This window comes from Schistosoma mansoni, chromosome 3 (genome assembly GCF_000237925.1).
Source record: "Schistosoma mansoni strain Puerto Rico chromosome 3, complete genome".
Lineage (NCBI taxonomy): Eukaryota > Metazoa > Platyhelminthes > Trematoda > Strigeidida > Schistosomatidae > Schistosoma > Schistosoma mansoni.
The window spans coordinates 23295039-23320304 of NC_031497.1; the positions used below are offsets into that span (position 1 = coordinate 23295039).

Here is a 25266-nt window from a genome sequence, read left to right on the forward strand (position 1 = left end):
CCGCATTCCTCACTTAGATTTTCCAAAGCATCTCCAAAATAAATTACGGTCAAATATAATTGAAAAATATTATCGTCATTATAGTCAATGAAATATAGACATAGGTATTTTCCTTTGATGCATATATACTTACTTCCCCGATTGGGGAAGACTTGTTTCAGTTTCAGTTTCAGTTTGGAAAGGACAGGAGGCTTGATGGCCTATGTTAGTCCTGGTAATGATGGTCTCTCAGCTGATCCAACTTTCTTTTGAAGGATTCGACGGATGGAGCCTCAACCACGTGCTGAGGTAATGAATTCCACTCGTTGATTATTCGATGGGAAAGTCGGTAGTCAGCTGACAAGTAATTCGTTCTGGGCTTGTGAACTTTTTTGGAGTGTCCTCGTAGATTTTCTGTTTTGGGAGACAAGAAAAATGAGGGCATATCAGGTGCAAATTTGTCATTAAGCAATTTGAAAACTGTAATCAAGTCGCCTCTGATTCTTCTATATGACAGCGGGAATAGGTTTAGCTTGGTCAGTCTAGTACCATATAGGAGCTTCGCTATTCCGGGAATCAGCCTAATTGCTGACTAACGATGACGCCTAAGTCATTGTGTGCCTGGACAATAGGTAACTCAGTGTTATTCATTATGTATGTATCTGTACCCTGGTGGCCAATATGCATCACAATACACTTGGAAGTGTTTATCGGCAATTGCCAGGTTTGGGACCATTCAGATAATCTCTCCAGGTCATTTTGAAGTTCTAAGCTATCGCCCTTGTTTTGTATCGCTCTCCATATCTTGACATCGTCAGCATAGAGTAAGACCGATGATGATAGTAGATGAGGGAGGTCATTTACGTACAGGAGGAATAACACTGGCCCCAAAACTGTGCCCTTGGGGACTCCACTAAGCACAGTTGCCCAGCTAGACAACTTGGAGTTCACCCTTACTCTTTGTTGACGCCCAACTAGGAAGTCTTTTATCCACACTAATAGATTGCCTCCAATCCCGACATTCCTTAGCTTATATAACAGCCGGTTATGCGGAACTTTGTCGAAAGCTTTGCTGAAATCGATGTAAGCTACGTCTATAGGTAACTTTTGGTCCTTAAGAGCGCACCAGCTTTCACGAGTGACTAATAAGTTTTTGAGACAAGAGTAACCTGTTCTAAAACCATGCTGCTTTTCGGAGAGCATCCGGTTTTCATCGAGATACTTTAACAGCTTCTTCCGAATAATCTTTTCTAAGATTTTAACAACCACACTAGTTAGGCTAATAGGTCGGTAATTCTCAGGCTTATGTTTTGTACCTGCTTTGAAAATAAGACCTACTATGGTGTTCTTCCAGTCTTTTGGTAGACGACCCTGGGTTACGGTTAGATTAAAACATACACTTAAAGGGTTCGCGACAAAGTTAGCTAATTCCTTTAGTAACCTAGGATGCAGTTCATCGGGTCCAATGGATTTACCTATGTCAAGCTTAACTAGCAGACCAAAGACATCGAGTTCTTTAATGGTCACGCTGTCCAGTGCTTGTGTGGGGGGATTTTCATGGACTGGTGAGGAGGGTGTTTCTATGGTGTATACATTGCTAAAGTATTTAGAGAATACTTGAGCTTTGCCAAAGTCGTCCTCCACTAGTGATGTGGCAGTACTGTCTCCCCATAGTGAAGGAACATTTCTTCTTCTTTTTGTCCTTTGGTTTATATACGAATACAAGCGTTTAGGGCATTCTATGGATTCCCTAACGCTTTCTGGCCTTACGGAGGGTCGAGGCACAGGTATTTCGAGCCTTTTGATACTGAGATTTTGCCTCGTCAGTCCCCAGTAACCTAAATCTGTCCCACATTTTCCTTCTTTTACGGAGAAGGATGCGAACCTCCCTACTGAACCACGGTGGGGGGTTTCTCGGCCCCTTAGGTGTAGTCCAAGGGATGTGGGGGGCGGTAACTTTTAAGTATAAATTCCGGAATACGTCCCGAGCCGTTTCGATTGATGACTCTGGGTCTATTTTCCAATCTACTGATGATGCTGATTTCATGATGTCTGGTATGTTTGCTTTCCAGACGTTAGGTCTGGATTGAGCTGAGGCGTGCTCGTGATCGACAGTTATATGGAAGTCAAAGCTTAAAACTGCATGATCACTTTTGCCTAGGGGTGGCATGTAATCCAGGTTTGCAACGTCATCCTCATAATGAGTCAATATAAGATCTAGTAAGGATGATGCAGAACCCGGGTCGTACCTAGTTGCTTCCTTCACGTGTTGCACTAGGGCACATGTGATTACCGCATCAACTAGTTCCTGTTCGAAGGAGTTTTCTGACGATTCAGTCCGCAGATTTCCCCAGTCCACCATGGGTGTGTAACAGCTCAGGTTGGTTGGTTAAGAGTTGACCCCAAACAACCAAGCATATGCTAAAACAGTATTGTTCAAGTATTCATTCACTTCCTTACCTTTTGTAAGCGTTATATTCCCTACTATCTTATATGGAATGTTGAGAGCCTTTGTTTGTCTGAACAGATAATCCCACGCTCCACTGTGACTGCGCGAAGATCGAAATAAAGACCTATTCACTACTTCTCTGGTTTCTTCTATCAATATCACGTCGGGCTCACCACTTTCGTGCAAATATTTTTTTTAAATACTGGACACATAAGCTAGGTATTCCGAAACGATGGCTGAGGATTTTATTCAAACTCGTACAACTTACACTGGCAAATACAACGAATTCAAAAAGCAACCCAGGCGAGTTTTATAATTTCTTTTTCTGATTAATTAACTATACTGGCTATACATATATACCATATGAACTAATTCTAAAAGTTTTCTGTCGAAGATATGTTTAGTAGCTTGATACAATTACTATGGTCAAGTACTTATTAAAGTTCTCATCATTTTTTTTTTAAATTTCTGACATTGAAGAATCAATAACCGTGAAGATATGGTACAGTACGTTACTGTAAGGATACTATCTTAGCCGCGTTGATCCGCATACTCAACACAATTTTTTTGCTTCTTAACCGTATATTCGCTTCCGTTTTGTGGATTACTCTGATGCACCCTTGGTTACGCACCTAGTTGTAAAAAGCGGTCATCACTGGCTCAAGGTCATGCACTTGATCGATTTTGTTAAAGAGCCCAACTTCTAACAAGTTCACCCTTTTACATATACGCATTACAAAAGAGTTTTTTTTGTTGCTGTTTTCATGGTTCTTCGTGCACAAGATATCTACACTATGTTTATTTCCTTCCAGAATACCAATCCGTTCTGGAGGCCAAGCACTTACATGAACGGAACAATTATCAATTGCATTTATGTATTTCCATTTTGTATCTTATTATTTTAGGCAGGCAGTGGAGCAGTTCTTCAGGTTTGCTTGATTTTCACCATTACCTTTGAAGTAGACTCTTCTTTACTTTTTACTTGAGGGCGACTCAAGAGGCAGGTGAGTAAACACCTGATAGCCGGTCTGAGCATGGAAAAATCGTACCTCACCAACATGGTGTTGGGTAGCCCGCTCGCGGCACTTCCTCAGATATTCTTATTCCACATTCTCACACTTTCTCTTGAAAGCACGCAGCAAACCGTCAGCGATAGTTGTAGAAAAGATCACATGCTACAAAGATGACAAGCTGGTAAATGAAGAGACATCCATGGACTATCATTGAAAGCGTTAGTCGTAACTGATTGTAAGTCAAATAGTGAGCGAGTTGATAATTTCGCCTTGGGATGAGAAATAGAACGAAGGTGTTATCGATAGATAGGTTAATCGAACCGACGTTCCTACGGAAGTCGATTCTAGGGGGAAGCTAATGTAACAGCTCAGGTTGGTTGGTTAAGAGTTGACCCCAAACAACCAAGCATATGCTAAAACAGTATTGTTCAAGTATTCATTCACTTCCTTACCTTTTGTAAGCGTTATATTCCCTACTATCTTATATGGAATGTTGAGAGCCTTTGTTTGTCTGAACAGATAATCCCACGCTCCACTGTGACTGCGCGAAGATCGAAATAAAGACCTATTCACTACTTCTCTGGTTTCTTCTATCAATAGCACGAGGGTTACCTATATGCACGAAAGGTGCATTAAAGTCCTCTAGGATTAGACATCGATCACTTCGTGATAAAGTGTTGAGACTGCTTAGCAGGACCTCGTTTACCTCACAGCTTGGACTGCGATAGATCAAACTAAGCAGCAACTCTTGTCCCCTACATTTCAGGCGGCAGCCAACTAATTCATACGTCCCACTCTCATGGGATACACTGTCAATAATGGTGAATGGAATAGCATTCCCAATGAATAGAGCTACTCCCCCTCCTTTACGCGTTTGTATTCTGTCGGCCCTTACTAATGTAAAACCCTCGAAATCAAGTTCCCTACTATCTATAGACGGCGTCAGCCATGTTTCTGTGACTGCGATTATGTCTGGCCTAGTTGAGTCAATCTGTACACCTAGTTCCGGTAGCTTATTGAGTAAGCTTCGGGCATTGGTATAACAGATCCGAAGCCTATTTAGGTGGCCTCGTGCTTCACCCAGAGTGGCTTCAGCATCATCCTCTGTCGAAGCCTCACAACCCGAAAATTTACAATTTTCAGGTCTTTTTCGCCAGCGTCTAATCTGAGCTGTAGTTCTTTTTCGGCTTCCCGTCTTTTTACACGGTCCGCCAACGGTAAGTCCTTACGGAGAAAACTCCTGAACCCTTTAATTTGTGTCCATTTTCTAAGATTAAGTCGCGTTCGTTTGGGGATTTGAAAACGACTTTGAGCAGTCTAGAGTGATTTGGCTTCAGATGCGCTAGGTTTCCTAGTCTATACACCTTTAGCAAGGTGACTCCGGAGATGTTTTGGGGCATAACTTGGTTGAGTAGTTGTTTTATCAACACAATGTCATGCTCAAAACGAGCCTTCGGTTCTGAGCTGTCACTCTCCTTGACTCTATGGAAAATGACTGATCTGTCGCTGTGATCAGACCTCGGCTTTTCGACCCTTTTGGTGGGGGTAGGATTCCCTTTTACGTCATTTTGCCGTTTTTTCCTTACGACCCGTACCCAATCGCCAACGTTCTTTGGAGTAGTAACCACAGTCGCGTCAGGCGTACTGTGGGATTCCGGAAGGTTCAGGACGACTTGGGAGGTTGGGTCATCTTTCGCGCTGGAAACCGATCGAGCCTTGCGATTTTGGGTTCCGGATGTTCCCTTCTGGGTACCATTTTTGATACGAGGGACAGAAGAGACTTTTTTTCTCGAGTTTGTGGTTGTGACAGACCTCTTTGGAGGATGTCCTTCCTCCTTTGGACAGTGTGGGTCAGCATTTTTTGGACTTACTTGGGCCTGCCTTATGTCAACCTGCGTGTCGACAGATTGAGTTCTGACCGATGTGTCCCGACCGCGCTTGCCGAGACACTTTTTCGCGGCATTTACCATTGAGATGGCCTCGGTTAACAGGCTATTTGCATCCAAACAGCGTTGTTGACATAGCCATATGCATCCATTTTTACTGAACTGCTTAAAAGCTGCAGGCGTTCTATCTCAACACAAAACTCAGTATGTATCGAAAAACCCCATCAGCTGACATTCACGTTCTGTTGGATATCCTGTAGTGTTAACGTACGCAGCGGACAACTTTCATGAACCCAGTTATAGAGATAAAATAACTTCCCGAAGTTTAGTTTAGTAACGCACATTTTTAAAAACTTCGGTCTGGACCTTTGTTAATATCGACCATATTGTCCAATCATATCGTTGTCTACTTTGACTCGTCCCTTCTTAAGAATCACCAATATATGATGAAGAACACACATTATATTAAATGTGGATAAAAGAGGTAAGTTACACAAGAATAACCACGCTTGCAAGGTTGAGCCATGCTATCCCACTTATTAGTTTGAACTGCTTCTTCCACTCTATTCCATCGTCAACCTTCTCTTCGTGTCAGTTGTTGAATATAAGTCTTTTCAGCAATTATACACTTGGCTTCAAAAGTCGTTTGGTTAGGATCCGATGCCACTTCACCATTCTCCCACCTAGAATCAACATGACTTTGGTTCGATACCAAAGTGAGTGGGATTGCCGCGCACCGGAGGTTACCAAGAATAACAAGAATCCTCTGGGTATTTATAAGCTAATAGATATATCAAAAGCAAGGTGGCAGCAACTGATCGAGAACTACATGTAATAGTTTCAAAATGTTTGGGTTTATTCCTAACATGCGAAAAATGGAAATCTACATGTAGATTAGATAGGAGCTGAACAAAGTGGTTTTATAATAATTAGGAATGATTTCGTGTAGAGATATCTTAATAAGTCACAGTAAGATGCGTAGTAATAGTCATTGGTTAATAACTTAACTTACAGGTAGTACCAGTACCTTGTGTTTAAAACTATTAAAAACGATCAACATTGTAGAAACGTTGATATTGGTATTACTTTTGGTTGCCAACTAAATAAATCTTTACAAGATGATAAACAGTGAGTGGTGCTCACGTGATTATCAGGGAAAAAATAAGTTGTAAACAAAGGGAGTACACTCCCAACTCATGTCTTTGATAATGGTATGAACCTTAGTTATTGTTGAGGTATATTCGACAATGATGTTTTCAGTTTGCAGGAAATTTGCTCGACTACTTCTACTGATGATTTGCATGTATGATTGTGTCGCTAAACCTCTAATTAAACTGAAAAGGATTTCAGATATTTACTGAATGAGAAACCTTTAGAGAAACCTACTGTAATCATCTGTTGTAGATGAAGATAACGAGAAAACAACACTATTTAGTTTGCGTACCACAAACAGTTGTTCTTAAATCTTTTGGGTCAGTGAAATTTGACTGAGTCCTAGCCAAATCATAAGATAGTTGGATCGCTGAATATCGAACAGTCGACTGATCCCCATCAAGTTCAAGGACAACCAACTCGCATCAGTCGATCTTATGCCATGGACTGACCCATGAGCTGGTGGTCTCACCATCTTCTCTGCATTCATTCTTACTTATATATTCTCGTAATAACGTCTTTTGTGTTATGCGGTCTCCAAAGCAACTGTAGCAACTTGATACGTCGAAGGGGTAATTCATGTTAAGTGCAGACTGCGAGGTGAAACTTCTAAGTTAGTTGTTGATCACACCATTTTCGTCTAACTTGAGTAAGCCTCCAATTATTTGACGTAGATCATCTGGGTCGGTGATTTACACTACAATACAGAATTATACTCATACTCTCTATTGATTTCTATAACTAACGACTGTTAGATTTCAAATGGTTTATTATCAGACTTATGTCTGGCCTAATACTTGTAATTCACAGTTCTTTTAAACATGGAGTATCGATCTGGTTTCTCCTGAATGTAATCATATTCCAGTGATTGCTCCCTCTTGAGAAATCATAAATTATCTGTACTGCTAATTACTGAAAGTTATTCATGATAATAGCCCTGAAGTATCAGTAGTGTCACCAAATCTTATCGTAGTTGATCAGGAGTGGGGCCGAACCAATCTGTCCAACAATGTTACATTGCTGATTACATAACAGTACTATGTATCATTATGTACTACGTATTCTAAAATAACTTTATTCTAAATCACTCTTTATTATTTAACTTCTTTTTACGCTCAAATGGCCAGTGCGTCAAATCTTATCAAATGCGTATCGACTGTGAATCTGGAAACTTGAATATTTTCCTACGTTGGACTTACCAACCAGATTATCGCATCTCCTTTTGGCTTGTCTTTGAGCTTAATATTACCCGGAGAATTCTTATCGTTCGCCAGGTAACGTCTGAGGCACTATGACGCTATGTGATTTGAGAGTGAATTAGCCTTGGACGGTTTCTATCAAGAGTAAAAATGATGGAAGTGATAAAACATTGGACCCTAACTTTCCATGCAGCATTGTTTCGCCTTAGATCTACTACTGCAAGTTGAATGGTCGAGGGTCAAGAAAGCAAAACGCGAAAACACTATCTAGACTACATAACTCAGCCAAAGAGCAGTGGTAATTACACGTGCTTGTCGTTTTTGCATGAAATATATTTTACCTTTAAAATTGCGTCCGTTCATCAACTGTTCATAAATAGTAGAAAACCCTGATAGCCACGATAGGGAAGACGATAATTAGACTTCAACGTTAGCGTGGAACTCTCCATTTTCAAGATAAGCTGATTCTTAGGATAAGAGCAGAACAGTGAAATCAACTCGTGATACTATGATGATTGAAAATATTCAAATTATTGTACCAACTAGGGTTTCCCGAAATAGTGCAATTTACAGCAAGTAGAACTAGATAAACACAAATGAACATACTGTATTTTGAGTTCGTAATCAGCAGGCAACCAAGTATAAAAGAGTCATTATTTCGTAGGAATACCACAGATACCTACCCGGTTATATTTACGATAGCAATTCAGAATTTTTACCAGTTTCTGATCCTAATGAACCTTCGAATTGTCTCATGTTACTAGAATATCCGAAGAACATGAACTGTCTGTCTAGAAACTAGAAGATCTAGTCCCTCCTGTATGTTAGGTTCCTAATTTTAAACTTCACCTCGTGACACAGATTAATAATACTCTGTGATGCACACAAAAATATCAAATTTAGTGAAATAGTGTGTAGTAATAACTCAAAGAAAAAGGCCATCAACCAACAAACTCTTGTATACATTATGAATCAGATGTAATGCATGAATACAAATATGTATCACAGAAAAATGTTGTTGCTAAGAGATAACTAAAAAAGGTAGTAATTTGGTAAAGAATTCCTGTACCATACGTCGTAACATTTAGCAACTTCATATGAGTAAAAGCCTCCCAATCGATATATTAGGACAAGATAACCCGTAACTGAACAAACAATAGTTTACAAGTATTATTAAACATTTAGCAGGAGATTTATTGGTAACAACAACGAAGAGAGTGTGGTACGATAAACTAATGTTTCAACATTCAAAGTAGGCCAAAACTTGAAAAAAATAGATAGTAAAGGTTATTGCTACAGAACAAAGTGTAATAATTAATAAATTTCAAATAGTCAGCGGAAAAAATAGCTTGAAATGAAACGCAGAAAAATAAATAAACTATATGGAGAAGCCAGTTAGTTATAACGTAGAACCTGCACTTATGTACACCGCTCGAGGTTGTCATACCTCATTAGCACAGATGTTTTCAGGGGAAATCCCAGATTAGTAGAAACAATAATAGTTTCAGTGATAATTTAAAATATTAGGCATCGGAGATGTGATTGGAGAAAAAAAAATACAGATCCGTGAAGTTAAAACAGAAGAAAGTTATGAGGAACTTAAGATTTGAGGATGTGGAAGAAGACAGAGAATGGATGCACCTGTGCCATTAGGAACAATTTTGGGTTGTGTCATCAAAAGTCTCTAACTACTGGTTACGATAATCACATGGACCCCAACCAGATTGTTAACATTTATTAACATGGCTAAGTTCAGCCTGCCTCCGCACCCAAAGACATCGCCCGTCGAGGAAGGCAGTGGTTGGTCATGCTTAACACATATCCCAACCACCTCAGTTGAATAATAACTCTCTCATCAATCGATTTCCAATCTTCACCTAGTACTCTATTCTTAACCCAGGCATTGCTTACTTCGTGGTTCAAAGATACATGAGCAGTGTTTCGTAGACAACTATGATCGAATATCAGCAACTCACGAATATCCCCAACTCTTAATGGCCATAACGTCAAATAGAGTACCTGTTAGATATCATAGAACGTATATACAACCTGCTGACAGATTTGAATAGTATGCAATCCGTTGGTTTCTGCTTTACAGTTTTCAGCACAGTATGAAAAATCCCACTACCTTCTCGATTGTTGAATCCCAAGTGATTTTAAAGTTTCCAACAGTATTGATAATTGTGACTTTAAGGTACTAATGGTAGGGTTAGATATATTGAACAACATAGGTGGATCCTTCCAACTGTCTGGACATACATTTTATTGTCATACTAATTATTTCCACTTTTATGTTTTGGTTAGCTTAGATCTTTAGTCCAGAATAACGCTCGTTTACCAGAGGTTTAATTTACAGCCTGATAATAAACCCTAATTAAGTGGAAATTTACAGACACAATCGACTTGTCTGAGATATTTCAGGGTAAAAACAAAGAAATACAACCTAGTCTACCACAAAGTATCTATTTAGTTTCGGTTTGAGTGACTAACAAGGGATAGTTGTTTGGAATTGCAAGTCAGCAGAAAATTTGACGCTTAAAGTTATTACCTCAACAGTATTTTAGATCCGACAAATGTAACTTCTGCGTAACTCTATCCACTTTTCCCGCTGTTTAAATTTAAGGCTGGACAAAAGAAATTCGGGTCCCGATGTCGACATATCTCAAAGGACTCAAATCGCAAGGTTATTTTAATAGTCATACAAACCTCGAAAGGAAGCAGTGGTTCTCAAGCCTTATCCTTATGACTGTAGTGAATAAAAGACATAAGACTCCACGTCTGTAGTTGCAGAGGTAACCTTATTCAACGAATGAAGTCAGTCAGTCAGTTACAACGTAGAACTTCGTACATACGTACATCAGTTCGAGTTGCCATACCACGAATGAAAGTGATCGTCAGATATAGTGTAGTAAATATCTTAGTGATCTGAGAATAGAAGCTCAGATACAGGGACACATGGCCAAATATGGACAAGCGAACCAACCTAACTTCTCTGTAACACATGAATCAGTCGGTGAATTCCCTGAAATATACCTTCCTTGGTTAAGTGCGAAGTTAGGTTGTGGAGATAGGACTATAAAACCTATTTTGCAAATAATTTTTCATAGTTTTTGTATGTAATTTCATATTCTGTACATTTAGCATTAAACAATTGTACTTGTTGTTTAAGTGTACTACTTTGAACACTTGCAATTTGACTTCCTTCCGTGTTCAGTACAACATATCGCGACATCGTTACTGCTCCCCAATAAATACACTCTAACTTACATCTGCATCGTTCTGCCGTGTCTGCTAATATGTTAAATGAAATATTAATTGCATACCATCTCCGTTTATAGACAATTGTGACATTCTTATTGAATTATACGCTTTGTAAATCTACTGGATCCATATCGTCCATATTAGGATTACTAATCTTTTATAATTGTGGATTATCTGGACCAAACTCAGCTGAACGCGCAATAGCCTGAAGAATTAAGTAACGTCCCTTGTTTTTATCTGTGTGTAATTAACTTATTAACTGTTAATTGATACATAAACTTTAGACGTAATATTTTTGCTATTTTTTGGTTATCATACTTTTTGGTCCACCACAAGGTCAACTATGCAATATTCACATAGATTTCAGAGTCTGAAGAATATAAAATACTTCTGTTCTACTAGAAAGATAATTATTCCGACCTTTAAATATTGTCTCACCGTTACTTTTCGGCATAAGCTTTCATCAAAAAGATGACTTCGCAAACTTTCCTAATCAGTAATCTAAGGCTTACAGTATAATGCACAAGTTTCACATCCAAAATGAGTCGCTTTGAACAGTTTATTTAGTTCGGAAGGTCCTAAATCATTTTCACATAAAATACCAGTCAGAAGTTTTAAACATTAACCCTCAACTTTAGAACACAGTATTACATGACTTACTACATAAAATGAACTAAGTTTCACTCTGCAATTATAATATAAACAAACAAGTAATAAGATCTATCGACTGAATGCATATAATTAAGTAGTAAATCAGGACAAGCTGAATCATATGTACAAGAATGGCGAACTCCTCTTGAAAAAACAGAAGAGAAATACATATTCAGTAACTGATAACAAACATCTGAAGTAAATCAAAGAATGCAATGATAAAATAAAATAAACAGAGCTAAGGACATCTCAGCAGTTAGTCTGTTCTTGTTTGAGACTCACTATTGGGCTCATCAACAATAATTTGATGATTATGGGCTGATTCCCCAAGAAAAAATGAAGTACTGTTTGTCTGGTTTACAGACGTTTGAGGTGGAACACGACGTGCAACCATAGTTACAGTTAAAACTTGTACATCGGGTGAGTCAGGTTGGTTGATAGGATTTTCTGATTGTTGATTTGACAGTTCATTGCTATTAGAAATACCAAATAATGAAGCTATTGTCGAGACAACATTCACAAGAGTAGCAGTAAATACAGCTCCACAAAAGAACACTGTTAATGTTACTAAGGCAAACGTAGAAACTGAATTAAAATATTGTCTATAGACAATCCTAAAAAACCAAGTGAAAAGTAGGAGGAAGGCGAAAAGTGGTTTCATAAGCCTAGTACCTATATCAAACTCAGTTAGCATTGAATCGCTGGAAGAACTTGGGAAACTGAAATTACGTCCTGTGTTTCCGGAATCGTTTACTGAGGATGACCTGGTAGGTGATGATACAACAGGAGTTGTAACAAGACAGTGAATTGTTGAGCCATCAGTTACACCATAGTCACATAATCGTTGACGTCTTGGTCTTCTGCCACTATGAAAATTTGCTTCATTTTGTAATACATCCAGTAACTCTCGGCCTTGAAAGATAAGCCTGACGTTCTTTTTCTGATTGATTATTTCATCTACGAAGTGCTTCCTGAAAACAAGTAAAAGCATCTAGGTTTAGCAAGATTTGAAGCATAGTAATTGTTAGAATGCTAAACGTAAGCCATTTTCACGTGAAAAATGTGAACAAAATGTTGTTGCTCACTAACGAAAGAAACTAAACTGTCAGTCAGTAAACGTTATAACGTTTCGAACCAGGTATCTGTTGGACAGAAGCACCACTCTTAATTCTTAATTAGCATGGCAATCTACTAAAGTAGATTAAATATATTATTTGGATATAGAAAATATAGATTTACTATATAGCAGTTATATATATTGGTAAATAATAATTTATCAGTCCAGCCGTTATATATATATATATATATATATATATATATCGGCTAATAACAATTAAACACTCTAGATTTGCGTACGGAAATATAGAACATGTTGAGTGAAAAACATGAAATTAAAACGAAAACGTACTTTTTAAAACGGTTAACAGACATAGTAGGAGATGCATGTACAAAACGTGATTCTTCATTAAGATATTGCAATTTTATGACTAAATGTCCATTAGAACAAGATGTAGAATTAATTTTTCCATTTTCTTTTGTTCTACTCTTTTTAGATTCCTCATCGGATGAAGATGAATTTCTTTGATCAGTTAAACTGACTGAAGTTTGAACTAGATGAATTAGATACAAATAGAAAATAATTGGTTAATGGACATCTGGTCGATTTTGTGGACTCGGAACACAAAAAATTTTGTTTCAAGATTCAGTATTTTGTAGGCTTAGCTATTTGAAAAGCGAGCAATACAATAAAATAGAAATCAACTAAGAAATTCTATAGTCATTTTTTTAAAGAAAACTAAATCCTTATAGCACAAGGTATATTTATTTAAAAGAAATAATGGTGTCCACATTACTTTGAATTAGTGTATAACAGCTGATATGATGAAATCAAGTTAAACATTGGTCAGAATACTTTAAAAGATTTTTCTCAGTAAATCGGAACCTCAACATCAAACATAATCTTACATTTCCGTGAAATTCGATAAAAATCAGTTGTAAATAACAAAAGCAGTTCACGTATGTGTAGTAGGTGTGACTAATGACAAAGTAGATAGTTATTAACTCACTGAAGGTTCGAATGTAATTGAAGGACTGTTATTGGGATTCGCAGTAAGTTCACTAAGTTTAAGTACACGGTTTTCATTTAGTCCTCCAAGGTCCAATCTGAGTATATGGTCTGGTTATCTAATCAATCCTCAAAAGCAATACATGGAACCAACTATGGACTAATGACATTTTTATTCTCAACACAAAAGCAATTTCGATGTTTACATAGCTACAGATCAAATCTTATGACATGTGAAGACTGGAGAGGGGGTAAATGACCAAGTAAAACACCTGGAGTTAGAGTAAAATTGTACGTTCAAAACTGACGCTGAATTTTATAGTCCTATAAAAGGTGTAATTCTCACTCGATCTCAAGCTACATATCAGTAAAACGAATTTAAACCATAATGCATATACGGCACTTCTTGGATAACATCATAATCACATCAATTTTCTTCTCTTAGCACACAGAATTAAATATCACGACATTCTGAAACTACTGACAAGCAGCTTGATTTATTTTAATTGTGGTAGAAAGTGACTTGAACTTTACAATAATAATTGAAAAATCAGTCACACTTACCGGATGAACGTTTGTGAACGCATGTATCTGAATTGATTTCATCTTCGGAACTAGAACCTGAACTTTCTGCGAAAATATTTCCCGACGAGTCGATGTTGTCAGGTTCTACAGTTCCTGGTGCATTTGTCGTTTCTGCTCCAGTATCATGGTTGCTATGAAGATGCCGGAGCAAGGTTATCCTAACAGGCATCAACTCCCAGTTAACTCTTGTAGAGATCCAAGCCACGATAAGAAATAAAATCGTGCCCATACAACTGAGGACAAAAAGTAATTCATTTCCAATCCCCTCAATAATAGTTCCATATGGATTCATTAGACCTGTAAAGGTTGATTGAACAAGATTTACGATTGTTAACAAGTACGTTAATTCATTTCTACTGCTTGTCGAGATATACGCAAGTTACGTCAAACTGCCAAAAAGTATGTATACCGAATATTTAGATACCCCAAAATTAATTTTATTTAAACACAAATATTGGTACAAGGTGGCACCTGGTATATATGCGCCGCACAAATCTCATTTGATTTGTGTGAGGGCTGTGATACTGCCCAGGTGGCCAAACTGAAGCAGAAAGATGGGATTATTTTGGAACTCTAACACAACGGTATGAGCAGTTATAAAATGACACGCTCGATCGAAGTGCGGATAAAGGTGGCCTTTAGATGATAAGCGAGTGTTAAATTTAAGAGTTTTTGATGAGACAGAACCTTTTGACAGAAAAAGAGGATAGAATATAAGGATCTGAGACCGAAAAAATATAATGCAGAGAGTGAAAACTGTACTCATGTTTGGCTCTGCCATTAAGTTATAAATAAGATACAGAGATATGGGAGTTTTAAAACGATGATAAAAAGATGGAAGGGAGAGACTATAATTTATGGACGAGCCAATCAGAAGCGTTTGAGGGATTTCATGGTCACGGCGCTAATTTCAGCACCTGATGCTCATATACGATCGCTTCGAGGAGGATTTTAGAGACTTGACAATTGAGCGGTTACGATAGATGGGACTACTAAGAAGTTCCTTTATTTGTATTTGCGATAATCAAATGACTCGTAGACCTTGTGCAGACTACCATGACGTTGTCCTTCGATGTAATATATGTTGGAAGACGTCTGCTAGAATAGGAACCATTTTCGCTCGATCTAGATTGATACCAAAGCAAATTATAATGATTGCTGCCAGCTGTATAGTAAAAGCACCAGTAACATTGGCTACAATATTTGCGAAAGAAGCCAACTTAACACAGAGTGCGGCTAAGGACCACTTAGTTATAAGTTTGCTAAGTCTAACTCATTTTCACTGTTATTTGAATCTTTAACAACTACAAGTAGTCGCGATATTAACGATTGTTAATTTTGCGACTATAGTTTCTATTTAGGATACACTATAATTAGGGGGTTTTATATATTCCTCGAACTGACAATGAGGGTTCAAGTTGTAAGGTTTTTCGGTTAAACTGAGCATAGTCACTTTCATTATATGCTCTTGTTTACAAAAATGTTTACAGACTAATGACAAAACTGAGGACTGACAAACGTACTCATCCCGCCGGAGTAACGAAAAAACCATATTACGCGGCATATTCTGACGTCGAAACTCAAATAGTTCAAATGGTTGTGGACGGAATAGAAGCTTTCGCTTAACGGGCTTCCGTGTCTAGTAGCAGTGGATCACTAATACCTTCAGGCAAGAACCTAGGTATATTAACGATAATAGAAGAAAAAAGAATTTGGTAAATCATAGCAAGTTGTTATCCTTAGTCCTTAAGAATAGGTCAATTTTCCTCTTAAAGGACTCCTGGGAAGTCGCTTGGAATAGCTCAGTCGGCAGCGAATTCCAACATTTGACAACTATTACGGAGTAGAAGTTATGTCTAGAGTCTGTTCTGCTTTGTTGGGTCTCCAGTTTCTGGGTGTTACCTCTTAGGTTAGTGTTGTGACTAAGGTAAAGTAGAAGTTTAAGGGGATGATCAGAAGTGTTAAGAATACTGTAAGCCATAAGAAGGTCACCTCTAAGACGTCTGTACTCTAACGGGTAAAGGCTAAGTAATTGGAGGCGCTCTTCATAAGGTTTGAATTTGAGTCCCCGAACTGATTTCGCGGCTCGACGTTGGATACGTTCCACATTGTCCCTATCCTTTTCGAGGGAGGGAGGAAATACTATGTTTCCGTACTCTAAATGGGGACGAATAAAGCTGTTGAAGATTATGTGGAAAGCTCTACCGTCAAACTGGCCAAAAATGCGCTTCAATGTTACCAGTGCAAGGTTTGCTTGAAAGACGTTTTTGTCACAGTTGGCGTACGAATTCAAGTCGTAGGGTACCAACACTCCTAAATCTTTTTCGACTTTGGATACTTCTAGAGAGAAGTTTCCTAAGTTCTAACTATAGTCTGCAACATGTCGCAGATGGACTACTTCGCACTTTGAAGTGTTGAAGGTAAGTCCGTTGTCGTCTGCCCAACTTTGAAGTCGGGTCAGATCCTCCTGAAGTACTAATATATCCTCCTGGTTGCTCATCTCTCTCTCCAAAGTTTCACGTCATTAGCAAAAAGCAATAAGTCAGACGAAACTTGTTGTGGAAGATCATTTATATAAATCAAGAATAGAAGAGGTCCTAGTATTAAGCTCTGGGGGACCCCACTCGGACATTCTATAGCCTGAGAGGGAGAGAGTGAAGTTAACCCTGACCTTAAAATGTCGGTTCTCTAGATATGAAGCGGACCAGTCAGGGGGGGTTGATACCCAATCGTCTAAGCTTGTTGATAAGACATATGTGGTTGACCCTATCAGTCAAGGTAAATGACGTCAACCTTCCCCTTGAGATCAAGGATGGTTGTGCATCTATCCAACGCAGTCAGCAGGTTGGTCATACAAGAATGACCCTTTCTGAAACCATGCTGTCGAGGTGAGAATAACTTTAGGGATAATAAATGTTCGTGTATACAGCCGTACATTAGGGACTCTATAATTTTAGAAGTTATGGAGAGAAGGGCCACTGGTCGGTAGCTTAAGGGTTCACTGCATCGACTTCCTTTGAAAATTGGTGTTCTGTTAACCAGCTTCCAAATTTCCGGCAGTTTGCTTTGGCTTACTGAGTGTGAAAACATCACGCTAAGTGGTGATGTCAGGATTGAAGCTGCTTCCGTCAGTATAGCAGAATGAACCATATCCGGACCGGGAGAAGTGTATTTTCCTAGGTGCTGCAGTTTACGGAGCACCAGGTCAGCGCTCAGGTCCACTTCAGAAAGTCCTGTGCAGGTGCAGGTGAAGCTTTCATCAGTGTAGTTGATGTGGGAGAGAGAGTATTGTCCAGCCAAAAGATTAGCGGCATCACCGTCGTTATTAGTCGGGCCATTAGGACCTCACAGTCGGGAAACTCCAGTTTTGGTTTGTTGAAGAGAAGCTGCGTAACGGAATAAGCTTTTCGGATTGGAGACAATTTTATCGATAAGCTTGGTCTTGTATTGAAGCCTGTCTTCTCTTAGTGCCTTTGTGTATATGTTCCTTATATGTTTGTATTGCCTGTACGCGCTGTTGTTATCAGTTCGTTTATATTCGGCCCAACGGTGCCTTTTGCGGCTTAGCAGACGAAGAGTGTGGTTCTTGATGATTGGAGGTTGTCTGTAGCTTTGTGAGACGGTTTGAGGAACTGAATGCTTAGTAGCACATAAGAGCGTGTGTAGTGAGAAATCCCAATGAGCGTCCACTTCAAGTTGAGGATGAACATCCCAATCCACCTGTTGTAGATAGTCATGTAAAGCTAACACATTCAACCGTTTGAAATTTCAGCGCCTGTTGTTGGTAGGATATCTTAGCTCAGTTTTGCTGACAAAACTGAAGGACAGAACGGCGTAATCGCTTTTCCCCAGGGGAGCCAGAATTGAGAGGTTGTCGATTAAGAATTTTTCATTTGTAAATACCCAGTCTAAGCGCGATGGCGTCTGACTGTTTCTCCAACGAGTTGCCGACTTCACATTTTCGAATAATCCCAGATCCTCGAAGAGGTTGAAGAACCGAGCTTCAATAGACTTGTCACTTCCAAAGTATGGGCCCAGCGGGGATTTGTACCCGGGACCACTCGCAGCCGAAGCGAGTATCACACCCCTAGACCACTAGGGGAAACTCAGTTCCTCAATATCTTTGATGCGATTTGTCATAAAGTAAATAGTTCCTTACACTTTAAATCTTGACAAAAAGATGAAATAGAGGTCGTAGATTATGTTGATGAACTGAATCTTTTATCTGAACTGATTCTCGTTGATTCAGCAGGCCGCTGATGCATTATTTCTTTTGAAAATTAATTTGGTGTGGTCGGAGAGTATGACATGTTATTTAGACAAAATCACTTTTTAGGCACATATATATTCACCTACAATGGATGCATTTAGACCACATTGGTCGCGTTTAAGTGACGTTGTGTGATCTCTTGTGGGGATAGTAAAAAAAGACTTTTTTGTAATTACTTTTGTTACTGTTTGCACTTTCCATCAATTCTTACAACTTGTGCAGTTGTCATTATTACCTGTAGAACTGTCGTCCAAAAAACATAGCCTTTGAATTTTTGTTCCGATTTATGAACACAGATAACACGACCAATTGATTATCGCTCACAAATAATCTGCTGCACACATGGGGCGTTTCAATATCTGGACGGACCAGTATGTCCATTATCCCTAACCTTATTGTGACCTTGTCACTTATTGGCTTATTTATTCTGACCGTTTTTATATGGTCGTATATATGTTGGTTGCTTATCCCATCCATATTATTTCCGTAACTTGTTTTTTGTCTTGCTATAGATATTGAGTAGCACTTGAATAAATTGAATTAGCTCACTTGCCTTCTCTGATCGGTTTGCTTCGCTCTCTCCTATTAGCTTCCTAATCTGCGTTTCCCTGATTGTCTGTTCCGATCAACGTTTGTGTTAAGTACACGTATTCAAACTCTTTTCACGTATTTGACCTTTGTCTAAAAGAAGGAAATTTTATGTTACCATATTTAACAGAATCAGAAGTAAAAGGCTTTCAGGAGCCTTGGGAGTGTTGATCTGACAAGCTTGTGGATGTTTAGTTTACTACAGCTGAAAGAACATCTTATGACTACTCAACAGATGTCGAAGTCAAACCACACGAGAAATGCCTAGCTTGGATCACTTTACCGCGGTGTTCAAAATGTTACTTTTACGATGTCTACACAGAACAAATAAAAGCTAATCACACAAATTATTCACTTAAATAGGAAGCGAATAAAGTAGATAGATATACAAGATCGAGCGACTGCCGTATTTGTCAGTTCCATGGGGCGCATTGATCTACTACTCTTGGTTGTTCTTGGACATGACGGTATTCAGCATAAAGCTCTCGAACGTAGAAATGGTTTAGCTCGGGCATTAGTGTAACAAATCCGAAGCCTATTTAAATGCCTTCATGCTGCACTCGCAGTAGCTTCGGTATCATTCTCTGTCAAAGCCTAACAACCCGAAAATTTACAATTTTTAGGTCCTTTTCGCAAGCATCTAGACTAGGTTTTAATTCTTTTTCGGCTTCTCGTCTTTTTGCGAGGTCCGTGAGCTGCAAGTCCTTATGGAAAAAAAACTCTTGACCCCTTTAATTTACGTCCATTCTGTGATATTTAGTCCCGTTCATTAGGTGATTTAAATACTGCTTTAAGAGGCTCGTTCTTTTGTCTCAAGTTCGTTTGGCTACCTATCGTATACACTTTTAGCACGGCGACTACGGAGCTATCCTCAGGAATAAGCTAACTGAGTAGCTGTTTTATCAACCCAACGTCATGCTCAAAACGAGTTTTAGGTTCTGAGCTTTCACTCCTCTTCATTCTATGAAAAATAACTGATCTGTCACTGTGATCAGTCTTTAATTTCTCCGCTACTTTTTTGGGGCGATTGGACTTTCTTAAATAGCGTTATATCGTTTCTTGTTCTTGACCCGTACCCATTCATCAACTTTCGTTGGAGTAATAATCAGTCACATCAAACACGCTGTGGGAATGCGGGAAAATACCGATGACTTGGGCAGTCAGGTTGTTTTTCCTGCCAGAAATAGATCTAGCCTTGTGATTGGGATCCTTAGGCGTTTCATACCGGGTACCATTTAAGGGACGGGGGACAGAGAAAACTTTTTTTCTTCAGTTTTTATTTAGGACAGATCTCTGTTAAGTCGGTCTTTCCTCTTTTGACAGATGTGAATCAGCTGTTTCGAAGCTTATTCGAGGTGGCTTCACATCGATTTGTGTGTAGACTGAGCGATTACTGTCTTATGTGTCCCGAACTCGCTTGCTAATACACTCTTTAGCAGCATTTACCATTGAAATGGCCTCGGTTAGCAAGCTGTTCACGTTCGAGCAGCGCTGTTGACAAATCCACACACAACCATTTTTAATAAACCGTTTGAGAGCCATAAGCGTCAGATTCATGCACACTTCGTGATGCCAGCCTTTGCACTCGTCGCACTGCATGCCGCTTTCAACGGGCCATCTACAGCCCGAGCGTTGGCAACTAATTTTCTTGTACTATTCATCCATCAAACAGAGGTTTTCAAAGGGGAACTAGACACAATAACACCTTGAGGCAAAAGTGAAAAAGTAGAGCACTGTAAATTGTTAGGACGAAAAGTGCTAACAAGTACAATAGAAAAAAAATGCTCAAAAGTACTGACGATAAACTACTTTGGAAAGAAATTCGATTTTCTTAGAGGATACTTGAACTGAAACAAATTCAATTAAGATGGAAGTAGTAGTCTTGATATATAATAAACGATCAGAACAACAAAAATTTACCCAACGAGGAAAAATACTTCTGTCCTTTTAAATAGCGCGAGCATAAACTTCGTCACAAATAAAACTAGTATTTCTAGTGTATAGTAATTGAAACAGTTATCCCTCTGAGACTCGTTGTATCTAACATCTTCTTTTGATCTTTCTGCGTCTGAGGACTTTTTATATTTGATTGAAGAGAATTTTTAATTTAGAATATTAGTCACCAATGTTTAGATTAACAGGTTTCCTAAAAATATATTTCATTAGATATTGAAATATTAAACCATTGAACCACTCACTGTTTAATGAAATCTAATCAGAGCAGTATTTAAACTTTGTATTCTTTATTGGGATCTGTCAATTGTAGAGGCTAATAATATCTATATAACAATGTGTATTGAATTACCAACGTTTTTTTAAAGTTTATGTGAATAAAGAAATATAGCTTATCTGTTTAAGGGTGCTACATTTTCCGTAGAAAACCATGTAAAAAAGTCTGACATATTTGTCTTTGCAAATGAAAACAAACGTGAAATATTATAAAATGTATGATGTGAGAGCATAGGACTAAAGCCGAATGGTATTTATAGATTACTTACTTACTTACGCCTGTTACCCCTCGTGGAGGAGCATAAGCCGATCACAACCACTCTTCATCCAACTCTGTCCTGGGCAATTGTTTCCACTTCTTTCCAGTTAACATTCAGCTTTTTCATATCTGCTCCCATTTCCCGGAGTAATGAGTCCTATGACCTTCCACTTTTCTGCTTCCCTTTCGGATTGTAAGTTAGGGATTGCCTCGTGATGCACATTGGTGATTTCCTTAATGTATTCCCTACCCACTTCTATCTTCTTTTCTTAATTTCCTCTTCAGATGGAAGCTGGTTTGTCCTCTCCCACAGAAGGATGTTGCTGATAGTATCCAGACAGGGAATGTTGAGTATTTTGCGTAAACAACTGTTTAGAAATACTTGTACATTCTTGACGATGGATGTGGTAGTTCTCCAAGTTTCAACTCTGTACAGTAGAAGTGACTGTCTTGACGTTCGTACTGAAGATTCTCACTTTGAAATTAGTTGACAATTGTTTTGAGTTCCATATGTTCTTCAATTGTAGAAATGCTGCCCTTGCTTTGCCAATCCTCGCCTTTACATCTGCATCCGATCCTCCTTGTTTATCAATGATGCTTCCAAGGTACGTGAATGTCTCCACCTCTTCCAGAGTTTCTCCATCAAGTGTGATTGGGTTGGTGTTCTCCATGTTGCATTTGAGAATCTTGCTTTTTCCTTTGTATATGTTGAGGCCTAATAATGCAGAGGTTGCTGCTGCTACATTTGTTGTCTCCGTCTGTATTTGTTCGTGTGTATGAGATAGGAGGGCTAGATCATCTGCGAAGTCCAAATCATCTAAATGATTCTGAGTTGTCCATTGTATTCCGCCTTTCACCTCAGATGTTTTATTTATAGATGCATTACTAATAAAATACATAAGAAGCATGTAGATTTCCTTCCAGTGCATTTTAATAAGTTAGTGTCATTTTTGAAATTCAGTGATCACCACTTCTAGTCTGTGACTTACACAAAGATTGCTTATCATCAACATACCTGAGAAATACTATTTTACATTAATTTTTATCCAAAATCGGCTAGTTTTATGCATAATCACATTTTTACAAGTCGTTAAACAGTTATGATGTGTTGATAATATGGAGATACTTATACTTAAAGTGAAAAGAACTCTCTCCTAGGTTTATTATTATTTAATCCTAAAAAAGGTCAAAGGTTGTTGTTCTGTCTACATTGTTTATTCCTTGAATAATATAGTTTGTTTTCTTACTACAACAATCAATTTGATATCAACTTGATCTAAGTCTTTGAAAAATCTTAGTATCTGTTACTGTAATTATTCTAACTTACTTACTTACTTACGCCTGTTACTCCTTATCGAGGAGCATAGGCCGCTCACCACTACTCTCCATCTAACCCTGTCCTGGGCAATCCTTTCCAGTTCTTTCCAGTTTCTATCCATCCTTTTCATATCTGCTTCTATTTCCCGGAGTAATGTGTTCTCTGGCCTTCCTCTCTTCCGCTTCCCTTCCGGATTCCAAGTTGGGGATTGCCTCGTGATGCACTATCCTAACTATGTCTACGTAATTCATAGAACGTAGGTTATGGAAATCACTGTATTATCAATGATTTCTGAAATAAACAATAGTACTGAACACATTTAACAATGAAGAAATTCGCAAATTTGTCTTTATTATAGTCGAACAACTACAAATGTACCAATGCTTGAAGGCTGGAAAAGACGATGAACACGCATGAATGTATTATATTGAAATTACGAATAAAGACCATAACTGTTTACAAAGTATTTCTAATTTCTGCAAACAACTTTAAGTAACATTATTAATATCATTATAGATGAGGCTTAACGTATCATGATCAATGAAATTTAGTTCGAAACGACATAAAATACAGTGGGAGAAAACAACATATTTGACATAATGTAGTGTGGTCTACTTATATCCATATAAGTAGTATATGGCGACATAGAATGTATTTTAACAAAAGACCGATAAGGAAAGAACTGAAATGAAACGCAATTGGTAGGAGAATGCATGAACAATAGAATTAGAGAAGATGAACTGATATTTACAGAAGCAACAGTGAAACTGAGACAATTGGTTGCTATTTTGCAAATTAACTGTTTGCTGTATGGTTATCAGAATTTAGTGAGATAGTCTTTAATGTGTGATTCAATACATACGGTTCTCCTCAACTAGTGTTTTGTTCGCTACAACAGTAGCTAAGATTAGTTAGTATCTATATATAGAAGTGGAATTCATAAAGAATAGGATGAAATTGTAGGTCGCTAAGTGATAATTAAGAAAGAACAACTTTTAATGGGGTGATAATCAAGCCATCTAATTGAAACAAAATAAAAATTAACATCGTAAGTGATTTTCGGTAGAATTTTTTATTTCAAATGATCAAATACAATAAAAAGATAATATAGTTGAGATACGTTAAAATAATATGGTCTTTTTACCAGTGGTAAATAGAGGTTTATTCCATAATCCTTCTAGATAAAAAGGTTGAGTCAAAAGCACTTGATGTCAGTGATTTTAGCAAGTCAGAGTAAAAGAGATGTTCTCAGCTTGCTAGTCAATTTAGGCAGCTTTGAGATGTCCATTTTGTGTCCATAATCCATTGAGTCTTTAGTGACCTCATTTGTGAACACTTTACTTCCACAAGTACAGGTAAATTCACAAATTAATTTGAAAATAACCATAAGAGGATAATGATCCATTTTTTTAATGGTTCATGGAATATCTAGTGTAATATACTGAAAATGATTGGGTTTCAGAGAAGTTTAATTTTGGCTCTACTTTTATTTTTTTATTATTTCTACTTAATACCCCCCTCCCCTTTGAATGAAAAGTGACCGAAGACATAGTTTTACTTAATAGTTGTTTGTTTAAAACTTTCCGCAAACATTTTTCAATACTTCACAATAAATCACTTCGGATATTCATTTTTTATAACACACATTTCGATTTGTGTTATTTGTTCTTCCATTTTATCGGTTTGCCATAACCTTTTAACTTTGTTAAATGCGATTTTGACTCATCAGAGTATGTCGCTAACAGTGTGGTGTGGTCTACTTATATCCATATAAGTAATATATGGTGTTGGTCAGACATAGAATGTATTTTGGCAGAAGACCGATGAGGAAAGAACCGAAATGAGGCGCAATCGGTAGGAAAATGCACGAACAATGGTATTAGAGTAGAAACAGTGAAGATTGAGACAATTGGTTGTTAATTTGGAAATTAACTGTCCATTGTATGGCTATCGGAATTTACTGAGATAGTCTGTAACTTTTGCTTAAATACATTCGATTATCCCCAACCAGTCGTGTTCTATTCACTACAACAGCACAACTATTGTCCCATCTAGGTTTCTTTTTTCAATATGATAAATGGATAACAAAACAAATTTATAATGAACTTTGTATTGGAAATATCATTTCAAGAATATCATCATTAATTACTGTCATGGAGAAATCCACCATTCTGGAACAAAATCCATGACATTTACATCAAGAATATTCGAAAAAAGATTAACTTTAAATTAAATCAAATAATCACAAAGGGGTTTTGTGGAGATTTTAGTAATTTTATATACTTAAGATCCTGAGTCAATTGAAGCTACATCACCAGGGAAAACCTGGAAGCACTGGATGGCCGTTTCGTCCTATTGCGTG

At 38.0% G+C, this 25266-nt stretch overlaps 1 protein-coding gene and 1 non-coding gene across 2 annotated transcripts; both read right to left on the reverse strand.

The window, feature by feature from the left end:
• Nucleotides 1-11846: 11846 nt before the first annotated feature.
• Smp_136780 (hypothetical protein) lies at nt 11847-15767 on the reverse strand (the record flags this gene model as incomplete). The annotated part of the gene is made up of 4 exons (XM_018799703.1): nt 11847-12175; nt 13009-13200; nt 14220-14537; nt 15764-15767. 4 exons carry the CDS (start codon nt 15765-15767, stop codon nt 11847-11849), a joined length of 843 nt encoding a protein of 280 aa, XP_018651466.1.
• A 2504-nt stretch (nt 15768-18271) lies between these two features.
• On the reverse strand, nt 18272-18342 carry Smp_tRNA_00285_Pseudo_CGG.1.1. The gene has a single exon. It is a non-coding gene (tRNA).
• Nucleotides 18343-25266: the final 6924 nt, after the last annotated feature.